Genomic DNA, 12,686 nt, shown 5'->3' with positions numbered 1-12,686 from the left:
GCGCAGAGTGATTTTAATTGGGCACTCGGTGCACGAGAAGCGCATCATCATTCACGACCTGGCCACGTATCGCCAGCGCAGGCTGGAGCACCCAGACGGCACTGAGCACTCGCTGGGCAGTGCGGTGACCGACGACCTGCTGGTGACCGCCTCCAAGAACACTGTCGCCATCTGGGACTTTGCCTCCTCTTTCTCTTCATAGACTTGAATGGTGCACGAATCACAAGTGAGGTGAGGTGGGAGTTGATGACTGTCTTCCTCTGTTGAACTGTGACATGATGGACTTGGTGAGACAGTGGTCCAAGAGGCCCAACATGTCCCAACAGACCAGCTGCAGGCATGAATGCCCAATGTCCCACAGCCACAAACCCAAGATCCCAGGAAGGCGATTTTCTTTCGCCTTTTCCTCCGGGGCGACGATGTTCGGGGATCGGAAAATGTTCGGGGTTGGCCGCACCCATCGGGACCTTCCGCCCTCTGCGTAGCGCCACAGAGATACGGCACCACGCACTCAAAGGGAACACAGAGAGACCACCATCCACACCACACATCATCACATCACACATACAATGCGAGCTTCCCGAGTCGTCAATGCCAGCGGCATCCGCGTACGCCCCTGCCATGCTTGTAGGGCCTTTAATCTCAATCGATCGGCACTCGCTACGCCAGCAAATCATCACACGATTACATGAATTTTGTGGCATTCTTCAAGTATGCTGCAGCAATTAGAAGAGTCTTCTTGCAAGAAGAAAATCATGATTGCATTGCCATCATACGTATAGTGTATATATCTCAATCTCATCTTTTCCCTTTGTCGGGGCAGAGCGCCGTCGTGGTGAGTGCCGTGAGGACCCCCGTAGGCAGCTTCGGCGGCGTGCTTTCCACCGTGAGCGGCCCCCGCCTCGCCGCCGCCTGCATCACCGCCGCCCTCCAGCGCACCCAGGGCGGTACCATTGCCCCCCCCCCTGCTCACCAGTTGTTGACACCCGGGGCTAACTGCCGAGTGGGTGGTCGTGACGACCTGTGCAGGCCAGGTCGACGCTGCCGAGGTCACCGAGGCCATCATGGGTAACGTCATCTCCGCCAACGTCGGCCAGGCCCCCGCTCGCCAGGCCGCCATCCTCGCCGGTACGCCCACAACCTACCCATGCGTGCGCGTGCGGTGGTGCGTGTGCGTGTGCGGTGGTGTGTTCTTACCAGGCGGCGTGTTGCATGGGCGCAGGGCTGAAGGAGAGCACGGTGTGCACGACGGTGAACAAGGTGTGCGCGTCGGGCATGAAGGCCATCATGTACGGCGCCCAGTCCATCATGCTGGGCCACCACGAGGTCGTCATCACCGGCGGCTTCGAGTCCATGTCCAACGTGCCCTACTATCTCGAGAAGGCCAGGTAACAACACGCGACACCACACACACACACACACGACACACACACGACACACACGACACACACACCGCGCACCACACAACACTAACCGCACACGACCGTGGTGATGATCAGGACTGGTTACCGTTACGGCCACGGGCAGCTGATCGACGGCGTGCTGAAGGACGGCCTCACCGACGCCTACGACGGTCAGCACATGGGCATGTGCGCCGAGAAGTGCGCCAAGGACCACGGCTTCACGCGGGAGCACCAGGACGAGTACGCGGTGACGGCCTACCGCCGCGCGGCCGAGGCCTGGAAGCAGGGCTGGTTCAACGACGAGGTCGTGCCCGTTTCGGTGCCCGGCGGTCGCGGCAAGGAGACCGTCGTCGCCGAAGACGAGGAGTACAAGAAGGTCAACTTTGACAAGATCTCTTCCCTCAAGCCCGCCTTCCACAACGAGGTGCGCGCTCTCTCTCCTGTTTTCTGTGTGCGTGTGCGGTGGTGCGTGTGCGGTGCGTGCGGTTGGGGTCCCAACACCACACACGTCGGTGGCGGCGTGCGACAAACCTCGTGGCACGTTCGCCTGGTCACACGTCACGTGTGGGAAATCAAAAACCAACTCGCGCGCCTCCTAAAGTGCGGAGAGAGCGCGAGCGGGCGAAAGGCGGAAAGGGGCCCTTTTCCTTTGTTTGTTTGCTCTGTGCGCCCGCAGGCGGCCCTTTTTTGCGTTTAATCGCCGGCCAATCCGTTTTAGCGGATGCGCGCCCCACACGCGCTTCCGTCATTGTTTTGGCCACAGCGCACGATATTTTTATTATTTATGAGATTTTTATATTATTTCTTATTTCTTATTATTATTTATTATTTATTATTTACTGATTTGTGTCGTTGTGTGCGGCGAGAGTAGGGTACGGTCACGGCTGCCAACGCGTCTTCGCTGAACGACGGCGCATCGGCGATGCTGCTGATGAGCGAGGAGAAGGCCAAGGCCCTCGGCCTCAAGCCCCTCGCTAGGATCCTCGGCTTTGCCGATGCTGAGCAGGCGCCCATCGATTTCGCCACCAGGTACGCTGACAGTGTATACACCGCACACGCACTCACCGCACGCGCACTCACCGCACACATATCTAAACCGTGCGTGTGGCGTGCAGTCCCTCGCTGGCCATCCCCAAGGCGCTGAAGCACGCCGGCGTGGAGGCCAAGGACGTCGACTACTGGGAGATCAACGAGGCCTTCTCCGTCGTCGCCCTCGCCAACGCCAAGGTTTGTGTTTCGTTTCGTTTCGTTTTGTTGTGTTTCGTTTTTTCCCTGCGTTCTCGCCTCCACCAACGTAACTAACGTGGTCGTGTGCCGTGTGTGTTGTACATACTGCGTGTGTGTCGTGTCGTGTGTTGTGTGCAGCTTCTGGGCATTTCGCTGGACCGTCTGAACGTGCACGGCGGTGGCGTGTCGCTGGGCCACCCCATCGGTTCGTCGGGCGCTCGCATCGCCGTCAGCCTCACCCACATCCTCCGCCAGAAGGTATTATCATTACTATCTGCAGATATTATTCTTTTTATGATAGTTGTTTTCTCTTCTGTCGCTCACACGACACACGACACACAACACGACAGGGCGGCCGGATTGGTGTGGCGTCGATCTGCAACGGCGGCGGCGGCGCTTCGGCCATCGTCATCGAGAAGCTGTAATACCCTGTAGTGCATGTTTGTATGTCATCGTGGTGACCAGGTCTCCGCGTCAAAAGCAAAAAGAGTGTTTGTTGTTAGCGCCCTTCATGTGTGCCTTCATGTTAACATTCATGTGTTTTTTCTTAATGTTGGTGCCCCACTGCACTTCTATGCTGGTCCAGCATGGCGTACAAGTCTTGTGACACCTCTGGGTGCAGCTTGCGGGCAAAGACGCAATCTGACTCCACCATCACTTGGAGGTCCTGTGGACCCAAGAAGCAGGGGTACTGATGGGGTGCCTCAGGCTTCTGTTGTTGAGAAGTGGAAACATAGGACATCATCATCACCATCAGATCGTTATCAGATGTGGCACAACTTGCAGTTTGTACCAGGTACAGGCACGCATCCCATCGGTGGTATCGACAGACAGGTCTTCCGTGCTAAGGAATTGGGTGAGGGAGGGGTAAGTTGAAAGAAATGCAAACAAGCAAAAAAAAGGTGTCAAGAGGTACCCTTTGGTACCCCACGGTGCTGTTGAAGGGGCTGTTCATGAGCACGATCTGGAAGAACGACTCGTCGGCAACGTCTGCCTTGCCGCTGCCCATGGCCAGCAGCACATTGCGGGCCCGGGCAGAAGAGAGTGTGTACTCCACAAACTCGCGGGTGAGGATAAACCACTGGTGTTGTGTGGTAGTTGAGGGTCCATGTGTGGGTCTCTGCCAAGAACGAACAGGCGTACCTGGGACCCGTATTGGTCAGGCTCGGCGACCCCCGTAGGCCAAGTGACGTTGGCCAGTCGCGCGAGCTTCAATTCGGGCACCTCGTTGGCCCTCTGCGGCCTTGTGCCGGGGTCGGTCACGAAGTTGGCCCCGCGCCAGTGGGCCAACCGCTCGGCCAGCTCCGCCTGTCCCACGAGAGGGTACGTGTCGCCCGACAAGTTGATCGCGTAGTCCCACTTGCCGAGGCCCAGCAGCTCCTGCAGTCCGTCAAGCTCGTTCTGCACGAGCCCCAGCGTGCCCCACCCCGAGAGCACGTTGGTGGTCATGGCCCGCACGTTGGCGCTGCCGTGGAAGACGGCGGCGGGCGAGCCCAGGAACTCGTCGAGCCTGAGCCGCCCGAGCTCGTCCGTGCTCTGGTCCACGACGTAGAGGTAGAAGAAGTCAGGGCGCCATATGGCCGGCAGCAGGCGCTGCGAGGCCAGCACGGACTCGTCGGAGTGCACGAGGATGAGGTAGGCCACCTTGAGCCCCGAGCGGCTGTCAACCGCCTGCGTGGTGGCCCATTTTGAGCGAGCGGACCAAGAAAGCAAACCCTCAAGTTGGGGGGGGTTGGACCTGGTATTTGAGTAGCCCCACTATGACGCTGTAGAGAAGGAAAAAGGAGACGACAAGGAGGAGGAGAGACCTGAAGCGCATCGACAACGCTCTGGCCACCGTGGTGTCACACGGTGCCCACTACAACTGCTCTTCTTCTTCTCGAGGTGGAAAGCGAACACGTCATCACACCTTAAAAGGTATAAAACTAACTTTTGACCTTTTTCGGACTTGAAGGGGAAGCTCATGCCGCGGAATTAGGCAAAGTTGATGGCCACGGTCTTGGAGTGGGTGAAGTGCTCCAGCATGGTCTCGAGCGAGCCCTCGCGGCCCAGGCCCGACACCTTCCACCCGCCCACCGGCAGATTGGGCTGCACCACCGCGTTCTGGTTCACCTGCACCACACCTTCACTCCCCCAGCCCAGGGATGTCATCAGCCTGCAGCGTCGGACGTCTGCGGCGACGATGGCAGGTCGCGTACCGGCTTCGAGCTTGCGGGTGGCGTGGAGGGCCTTCTGGAGGTCGTTGGTCCACACGCTGGCCGACAGGCCGTACTCGGTCGAGTTGGCCTCGTCCAGCACCGCGTCGAAGTCGTTGAACTGTCGCACACGACACACGACACACACCCGAATCAACGACCGCGTGTGCGTGTGCGTGTAGTGCGCGTCGTGTGCGGTACCTTGAAGACGCAGGTGACGGGGCCGAAGATCTCCTCACGCGCCACGCGCGACTGGTTGGAGATGCCCGTGAACACCACCGGCCTCACGTACAGACCCTGCACCACGACGCGTGAGCACACCACACAACGCGCGCACGACACACACGACACGACACGACACACACGACACACACGACACACACGCACATACCTTGCTGAGCGAAGCGTCGGTGGGGAGGGCGGAGCATTCGTGGGCGGTGGCGCCCTGCTCGCCCTTGCCCAGGGCGATGTAGCGCTGGATCTTGTCCAGCTGGGGCTTCGAGATCACCGTGCCGATGTCGGTCGCCTCGTCCAGCGGGTCGCCCATCTACACCCCACCGCACACGCCGCACACACCGCACACGCTCGGTTAGCAGTGTTTCGACGAAGGAGAGGGGGAGAGGGAAAGGTGCCTTGAGGGCGTTGATCTTCTCGGTGAGGGCAGCGACGAACTTGTCGTGGATGGCCTCGTGCACATAGATGCGGCTCGCCGCCGTGCACGATTGACCTTGGTTTTGCGGGAGGGGGGGGGGAATCACAACATGTTCAGCGCGCGTGTGCGTGTGCGGTGGTGCGTGTGCGGTGGTGCGTGTGTCAAGTGCGTGTGCGTGTGTCGAGTGTCGAGTGCGTGTGCGGTAGGTACCCTGACGAGTGAAGCGCATGGAGAGAATGGCGCCGTTGACGGCCTTCTCGAAGTTGGCGTCCTCCAGCACTGAGGCCGTGGGTCAGCACAGGCCACGACTACTAAAACGTGGGGGCGGCGGCGGCTGCAGCGGTGTATGTTCTTTTTCGGTACCGATCATGGGCGACTTGCCTCCCAGCTCGAGCGTGACCGGGATCAGCTTCTCCGCAGCCTGCCTGCATTGTCATAAACAAAAAAGAAAAAAGAAAAAAGAAAAAGAAAAGGAATTACGATGGAAAAGAAGAAAAGAACAAAAGGGCTTTTGGGCGTCAGTTGGTGTACTTGTAGATCTCGCGTCCGGTGTCGACGGAGCCGGTGAAGGTGACCTTCTTCACCAGCGGGTGCCTCACCAGCGGAGTACCCGCCTGCTTGCCGTATCCTGCACCGCGCACGCACGCGTGTGAGTGTCGTGCGTCCAAAGGTGTGTGCGTGTGCGGTGCGTGCGTGTGCGTGATGTACCTGAGACCGTGCTGACGAGACCGGAAGGCAGCACCTGGTTGAGGAGCTCCGTCACGCGCAGCACACCTGGTGCGAGCACCCCACAACACGACCGACGACCGGTTAGGTTACAAACAACGAAAAAGAACGAAGAACGAAAAGAAAAAAATGAACGAAAACGGCGCCAGGCTGGAGGGGAGAGCATGGGGGGCGCACCGAAGGGGGCGGCCTCGGCGGACTTGAGGACCACCGCGTTACCGGCCACGAGAGCGGGCGCCAGCTTGAGCGCAAAGAGCAGCAGCGGTGCGTTCCACTACAACGCGACGACGACCAAGAAATGGGTTTTTACTCCATTATGAGTGTCTTGTCGTGTTGCGTGTTGCGTGTTGCGTGTTGCGTGTTGCGTGTGCGTGTGCGGTGCAGTGGGTGTCGTGAGTGCGGTCGACGTACGGGAATGATGGCGCCGACGACGCCGACGGGTTCGCGGGAGGTGTAGGTGAGGACGCTGGGGTTGAAGGGGATGGTCTGGCCCTTGATCTCCGGCGCCAATCCGCCGAAGAAGCTGAACGTGTCCGAAATCAGACCCGCCTCGACCCTGCTCTCCGTACGAATCGCCTGTGCGGTGCGTGCGGTCGCGCGTGTGCGGTGTGTGCGATGAAGCGTGTCGTGCGGTGTGTGCGGTGAGTGTTGTCCCGGCGGGGAGGGCGCCTTACATGGGTCGTTGGGTACCTTGCCGGTCTCGAGGGAGGTGAGCTGGGCGAGCTCCTCGACGTGGGCGCGCAGCACCTCGCCGCACTTGGCCACCAGGGCACCGCGAGCTCTGTTTCCGCGCCCAAAAAACGTGAGCCGCAACTGCTGTGTCGTGTGGTCGTGTGTGTGTGTGTGTGTGCGGTGTAAAGCTGGGTCGTGCCGCACCGCACGGACTGCTCGCGCCACTCCTTCTGGGCGCGCGAGGCCAGGGTGACGGCGTCGTTGATGTCGGCCTCATCGCCTGGCACATGTGTCGTCGTCGGCCTGATCAGCACAAACAGTTCAAACCTTTCCAGCATTTGGACGCACCGAGGGCGGCGTGGCCGATGGTCTCGCCGGTGGCCGGGTTGTGGACGTCGAACACGGCTCCGCTCTTGGCCGGTCGCAGACCACCGATGAAATGCTTGCCTGCAGGTGACGGACAAAAATAGATAATTAAATAAATTAAAAAAATAAAATAATAAAGGAGTAAAATTCGTCGTTCTAATAAGGCATAGTAATAATATGAATATAAGAATCTAAAACAGAGAGGTCCTGCGAGAGAGCGCAGACGGTACCGGAGAGTCGTTGAGCGAGCGCCAAAGGAGCGGCCGCGCGATCCCTGTGGTGAATTTTTAGACCCAAGATTAAGTACTCAATAAGATCTTAATTAGAAGTGAAAGCAAACGTACGACTTGGTGGCAAAGCTTCGGATACCGAGGACGCGCGAGGCGGAAGTGGAGGTGGAGGAAGAAGTGGAGGTCCGGAGCATGGTCGCCATCTTTACACAACGAACCACCAAAACGAACAGAGAGAAAAAACCAAAAGAAAAGCAAAGCGAGAATTCTGTGCGACCTGGTTGTGGAGGATGGCAAGGGCTTATCACCCAAACGCCAATGAGGAAGAACACCACACAGGAAGAGCTTTTGATGCAAAGAATATGTTCATGCATGCACTTGTATACATAATACATATACTACACTTAAAAGACACATGTCATCATTATCATTCACCTGCCCTATAAATCAAAAAGGTCAAATCTCACAATTTTAGCACAACAAAATGGCCACAGTCATTTGTGACCTCTCATTCCAAATGACTGCAAGTTTATGGTCATTTGTGACCTCTCATTTCAAATGAGCACAAATTATTGGTCATCTTTGGTCCCCCTGATGCATTATGACCTTGCAGTTGCTACTGTCATTGTATTGTTGTTCTTGACCCTCCCATTTTTCACCAACCTTCTCTTGTGCTTGCTGCCCTTCCTATTGTCATCATCTTCCCCTGACTTGCTGTTGGCTGTGGTGCTCTTGGATCACTTCCTTGTGAACTCCTTATGGTCAGGAGGTGCTCCTTTCCTGTCTGGGGAGTCATTGTAGGGGATCTGGGGGTGTACTTTGAGTGTGTTCTGGCTACTCATCTTCCCATTAGCTGGTAGGATGGGGAGAGGTAAAGGATGGTCCAAAGGCAATGATGAGAAGGATGCTGATGGTGTGTTTGTCTTTCTTTGCCAAGTAGAAGAGAGTGTTGAGTGTAGAGCCATGGCAAGAGCCACTGGTGGATGTGCTGCACTTGTGATTTAGTGATGTGGAGGGCAAGTGCAAGGAGGAGGTCTACAGGGTGATGCCAAAAAAAATAAAATTAAAATTAATTCTTCTCCTGGCAGAGGGAGGGTGTGAGATGGTGATTGCTGTAGATGTGCAGTGTAGAGGCTCATCCTCAGATCCATTGGTGAAGATGTCAATGTTGCTGTCACTGTCAGTCTTCTCAGTGGTGATGAGCTGGGTCAGGATGTGCTGCATGTTGCTGCATTCTTCTGTGTCCACCAGATGTCCTTTCTTGTTGAGGAGGATCTTTCTAGTAGTTGCCAATGTGGATATGTGGGATGCCCACAGTCTTGGGTCCTCTTCATGTTGCAGAGGATGCACTTCTTGCCCATGAGCTGGGCTGAGTTCAGCAATGCTGGTCTGGTGCATGCTTTCTCCCTGTTTCCTTTTCTTCTCCAGTGGCAGTGTGGTGGGTGTGAGGAGTGGTGAGGGTGGCAGTGAAGTCTGGTCAGCTGAGGCAGGAGCAGATGCCAAGGAGCAGGTGCAGTGGTGGGTTTGCTTGCCACCACATGCAGAACAGGTGCACAGAGGGGTGATGCTGTTCATCTCACAGTGCTCAACATAGCAGTGAGGGAAGTGGTTTACAGAAGTAGCACTCAATTATCACCATGGTGTGGGAGAAGATCTTTTCCTCTTTGATTGCTTTTGGATGCCTTGGGAAGCCACTGTTCACCTTCTTCCTCTTCCTCCACCCCTTCCTCCACCTCTGCCTCCTCTTCCACCGCCACCACCGCCTCCCCTACCGCCTCCGCCTCCTCGGCCAGCGCCTCCACCACCTCGGCCGCCGCCGCTGCCGCCGCCGCCGCCGCCGCCGCGGTTGAGCTCATGCCGGCCATTCTGGTGTTGTTGGCCCGGCCAGACTTCATCCGCATCTGCAGCTTCTTGACGCGCTTCTTCTCCTTTCCGATCTGCTCGGCGCCGCGCAGCTCGCTGCGCCCGCCGGTCGAAGCGGCCTTGGGCGCCTTGTGGCGGTACTTGCCGCCTTCGACCGGCACCGCCCGCACCGTGGTCTCGTCGTCGCCCACGCTCGGGATGTGGGCTCGCGTCTTCTCCGTCCACTTCTTGTAACTGTTGTTCACCACCGCACACACCGCACACGCACCACCGCACGCACACGATGATGGTAAGTTCCCGTGGTGTAAAGGTGTGTGCGGTGGCGTGTGCGGTAGGAACTACGTACATGGAGATCTTCTTGGTGCCGTCGACGTTGGTGCCGGATTCGTTCTTGAACTTGAACCCGCCCTTCTTCTCCTTGGCCTCGAGCGAAGCCGCCGTCACGAAGCGCTTCCTCTTTCGGTCCCACCTGTGTGTGCGCACAAACCACACGCGACACGCATCGACGGTGGTGAGCCACGAGACCAATGCCTACATTTATATATTATATATAATATATTATATATTCTATGCTGGGCATGCTCGTACCGCATGGCGTTCTTGTTCTTCATCATGGTCTGCTTGTCGTCGCTCATCAGGTCCATGGCCACGTCGCCCATCAGTCCTCGCGAGTCGTCACGCACCGACAGCCTAATTTATTATAATAATATATTTTTGACATAAATGTGTTAAAAGATACACTCAAACACATCGATAATATAAATACAGTTGTTTCAATAAAGAGATAAATATTTCAATGTAACACAACAAAGGCGGGGTGGGTGGCGTACGCGTCTTCCTTGGCTCTGCCCTGCTGGAACATGGGGATGAAGTACTCCTCGTCCCTGAACGTCTCCGGCTCGCGCTTGCGCTTCTTGACTGAGTTGTGTTCGGCGGCGCTGCTGCGCTTGCTCGTCTCGACGACAGCGTCGTTCTCGTTCTCGTCCTCGTCCTCCTTGGCGATGGCCTGCGACAGCGCCTCGTCGTCGGCCTCGGTCTGCATCTTCTCGGTCAGCTCCTGCTGCTGGCCGTCGATCCGCCGCTTGATCAGTTCGTCGTGCTGCTCCCGCTTGTGCTTCATCACATCCAACGCTCCTGCACAATTCGCGCAATTTAGTTATTTTCATTCATTTATGCACCGCACACACATGCGCACACGCACGCACACGCCGCACACGCCAGCGCACACGCACGTACCCTGTCCGGTGAGGGCAGCGGCACCGCGGCGCTTGGAGCCGACGTCGCCGTGCTGCATCTCGAGCACGGTCTGGGGCGGTCGGAACTTCTTGAGGCTCGAGATGAAGTCGATGGCCTCGACCTGCTCCTTGGCCACCACGCCGAAGCGCGCCAGGCACGGGTGGAGCCCGTCCGACGGCAGCTGCTTGGCGCGCTTGACCGACTCCGGCGACGGCGCCGTGCGCGTGCGGTGGTACTGCTTGTACGCGTTCAGCGTCACCTTGTACAGCGCTTGCTGTTGTGTGCGATCGTGCGCGTGCGGTGTGTGTGTGTCGTGTCGTGTCGTTAGTGACAGAAGTGAAGACGAGCGAGGGCGGTGGTGAGCATGTACGAGGTCGGAGTGATTGTTGAGAGAGTTGAGCACGAATTCAGAGTAGAAGGAGATGGTGTCGGTCGGCAGCCGGCCGTAGTAGACCTCGCTCTCGTGGTACTCCTCGCCCTCCGGCACCACGTGCTTAGGCTTCCACCCCATGAACAGGTGCACGTCCAGCATGTACGCCAGCTATGTGTGTCGTGTGCGTGAGACACTCACACTCAGCTCCCCGACCGTGTGGTGTGTGTGTGTGTGATGTGTGTAAGGTTGTACCTCGTCGGGCGAAACGAGCGAGTAGGCAGTACCGGACCTGCCTGCACGGGCCACACGACCCACGCGATGCACGAAGAGCTTGGGCCGCGCCGGGAAGTCGTAGTTGATGACGTAGTCCAGCTGCGGGATATCGAGACCGCGCGCGGCGACGTCCGTCACGAGCAGCACGCGCGCCTGGCCGTTGCGGAAGCGGGTGAGGTTGAGCTTACGCGCCGTCTGGTCCATCGTGCCGTAGACCGAGGTCACGCTGATGTCGCCCAATCGCAGCAGCTCCTGCAGGTACTCCACGTGGTGCCGCGTCGCCACGAACACGACCGCGCCCTGTGACACACGACACACGACACACGTCACACAGTTCATCAGCAATCTGACCGCGTGTGCGATGGTGTGTCGTATCGTGTCGTGGTGTGTCGTTCGTGTCGTGCAGCGTACGAGGTCTTGAGGGATGATGGCCTTCATCATCCAAAGGAGGGTGGCGGCCTTCTCTTCGGCGCGCACGGTGAAGAAGACGTTGCGCAGGTGTTCGGAGACGGTGATGTCGGTGTCGAGTCGGATGAGCGAGGGCTGCGTGAGACCGGCCCGGGCGAACTCGACCAGCGAGCTGGGCAGCGTGGCCGAGAACAGCAGCGTCTGCCGACCTTCGCCCAGCCGGCCCATGATCTCCTTGAGCTGCTCCGCGAAACCCATCTCGAACAGTCTGCAATTATGAAAAAAAAACATCAAATTACAAAACAGTAACTATAATAAATAAAATGTTGGCATTATTATAATAAATAAAGAAACAAGAAAAATACCTGTCTGCTTCATCGAACACGACGTATTGGACGGACTTGAGGCTCATCTCCACCTCGAGCAGGTGGTGAAGCAGACGACCGGGAGTGGCGATCATTCTGTGGCGACGATCGTGGTAAGTCATCACGTGGTGTAAGTGTACAATGACACACACACGCACACAACACGACACACACACACACACACGACACACACACACACAAGAAAGAGAGAAGTGTACATGTCGGGGTTGTGGGTGAGCTGGCTGAACTGGTCCTCCATGTTGTCGCCACCGATGAGGCAGCAGTAGCGCAGGTCGGTGAAGTGGCCCAACTCCTTGCAGAACTTGAGGGTCTGCAGGGCCAGCTCGCGGGTGGGCGACAGGATGAGGCCGCGGGCGCCGAACTGGAACGAGTGCTTCTGGAGCTTGTGCAGCATGGGCAGGACGAAGGCGGCGGTCTTACCGGAGCCCGTGCGGGCCATGGCCACCACGTCGGAGCCGCCCATGATGATGGGCACGGCCTTACGCTGGATGGGCGTGGGCACCTTGTAGCCCTTGCGCAGCACGGCCTTCAAGATCTCGTATGAGAGACCTGATTGGTTTGTGCATGATGATGATGATGATGGCGATGATGATCGAAGTACAATAAAAGTTAATCGTCAGAAAATCGCTAATCTCGGCCAGACAAAATCGAGCGGAGAGAATTGAGTGTTTGAAAT

At 57.5% G+C, this 12,686-nt stretch overlaps 4 protein-coding genes across 4 annotated transcripts; 1 reads left to right on the top strand and 3 right to left on the bottom strand.

The window, feature by feature from the left end:
• Positions 1 to 569: 569 nt before the first annotated feature.
• On the top strand, positions 570 to 3,055 carry ACA1_375990 (acetylCoA acetyltransferase, mitochondrial, putative; the record flags this gene model as incomplete). Its single annotated transcript, XM_004353628.1, has 9 exons — positions 570 to 608; positions 824 to 947; positions 1,030 to 1,128; positions 1,223 to 1,388; positions 1,500 to 1,827; positions 2,275 to 2,432; positions 2,519 to 2,630; positions 2,769 to 2,888; positions 2,981 to 3,055. 9 exons carry the CDS (start codon positions 570 to 572, stop codon positions 3,053 to 3,055), a joined length of 1,221 nt encoding a protein of 406 aa, XP_004353680.1.
• A 122-nt stretch (positions 3,056 to 3,177) lies between these two features.
• Positions 3,178 to 4,449, bottom strand: ACA1_375980 (xylosyltransferase I, putative; the record flags this gene model as incomplete). The annotated part of the gene is made up of 5 exons (XM_004353627.1): positions 3,178 to 3,199; positions 3,227 to 3,297; positions 3,547 to 3,711; positions 3,774 to 4,301; positions 4,369 to 4,449. The coding sequence occupies 5 exons, from the start codon at positions 4,447 to 4,449 to the stop codon at positions 3,178 to 3,180; spliced, it is 867 nt and encodes a 288-aa protein (XP_004353679.1).
• Positions 4,450 to 4,604: 155 nt separating this feature from the next.
• On the bottom strand, positions 4,605 to 7,674 carry ACA1_375970 (betaine aldehyde dehydrogenase; the record flags this gene model as incomplete). The annotated part of the gene is made up of 16 exons (XM_004353626.1): positions 4,605 to 4,753; positions 4,829 to 4,946; positions 5,027 to 5,122; positions 5,217 to 5,372; positions 5,407 to 5,552; positions 5,688 to 5,756; positions 5,841 to 5,902; positions 6,009 to 6,105; positions 6,186 to 6,251; positions 6,381 to 6,477; positions 6,615 to 6,779; positions 6,894 to 6,984; positions 7,080 to 7,155; positions 7,224 to 7,322; positions 7,472 to 7,515; positions 7,586 to 7,674. The coding sequence occupies 16 exons, from the start codon at positions 7,672 to 7,674 to the stop codon at positions 4,605 to 4,607; spliced, it is 1,620 nt and encodes a 539-aa protein (XP_004353678.1).
• A 1,422-nt stretch (positions 7,675 to 9,096) lies between these two features.
• On the bottom strand, positions 9,097 to 12,473 carry ACA1_375960 (ATPdependent RNA helicase ddx54, putative; the record flags this gene model as incomplete). Its single annotated transcript, XM_004353625.1, is given in 11 exon segments — positions 9,097 to 9,568; positions 9,681 to 9,803; positions 9,923 to 10,024; positions 10,165 to 10,468; positions 10,571 to 10,844; positions 10,941 to 11,111; positions 11,196 to 11,236; positions 11,252 to 11,516; positions 11,628 to 11,892; positions 11,990 to 12,085; positions 12,208 to 12,473. The coding sequence occupies 11 exon segments, from the start codon at positions 12,471 to 12,473 to the stop codon at positions 9,097 to 9,099; spliced, it is 2,379 nt and encodes a 792-aa protein (XP_004353677.1).
• Between the last annotated feature and the right edge of the window lie 213 nt (positions 12,474 to 12,686).

Source organism: Acanthamoeba castellanii (genome assembly GCF_000313135.1).
Source record: "Acanthamoeba castellanii str. Neff unplaced genomic scaffold scf7180000084685, whole genome shotgun sequence".
Taxonomy (NCBI): domain Eukaryota; phylum Discosea; order Longamoebia; family Acanthamoebidae; genus Acanthamoeba; species Acanthamoeba castellanii.
Note: the sequence above shows the minus strand (reverse complement) of the source record. Positions and strands in the feature narration are given on the sequence as shown.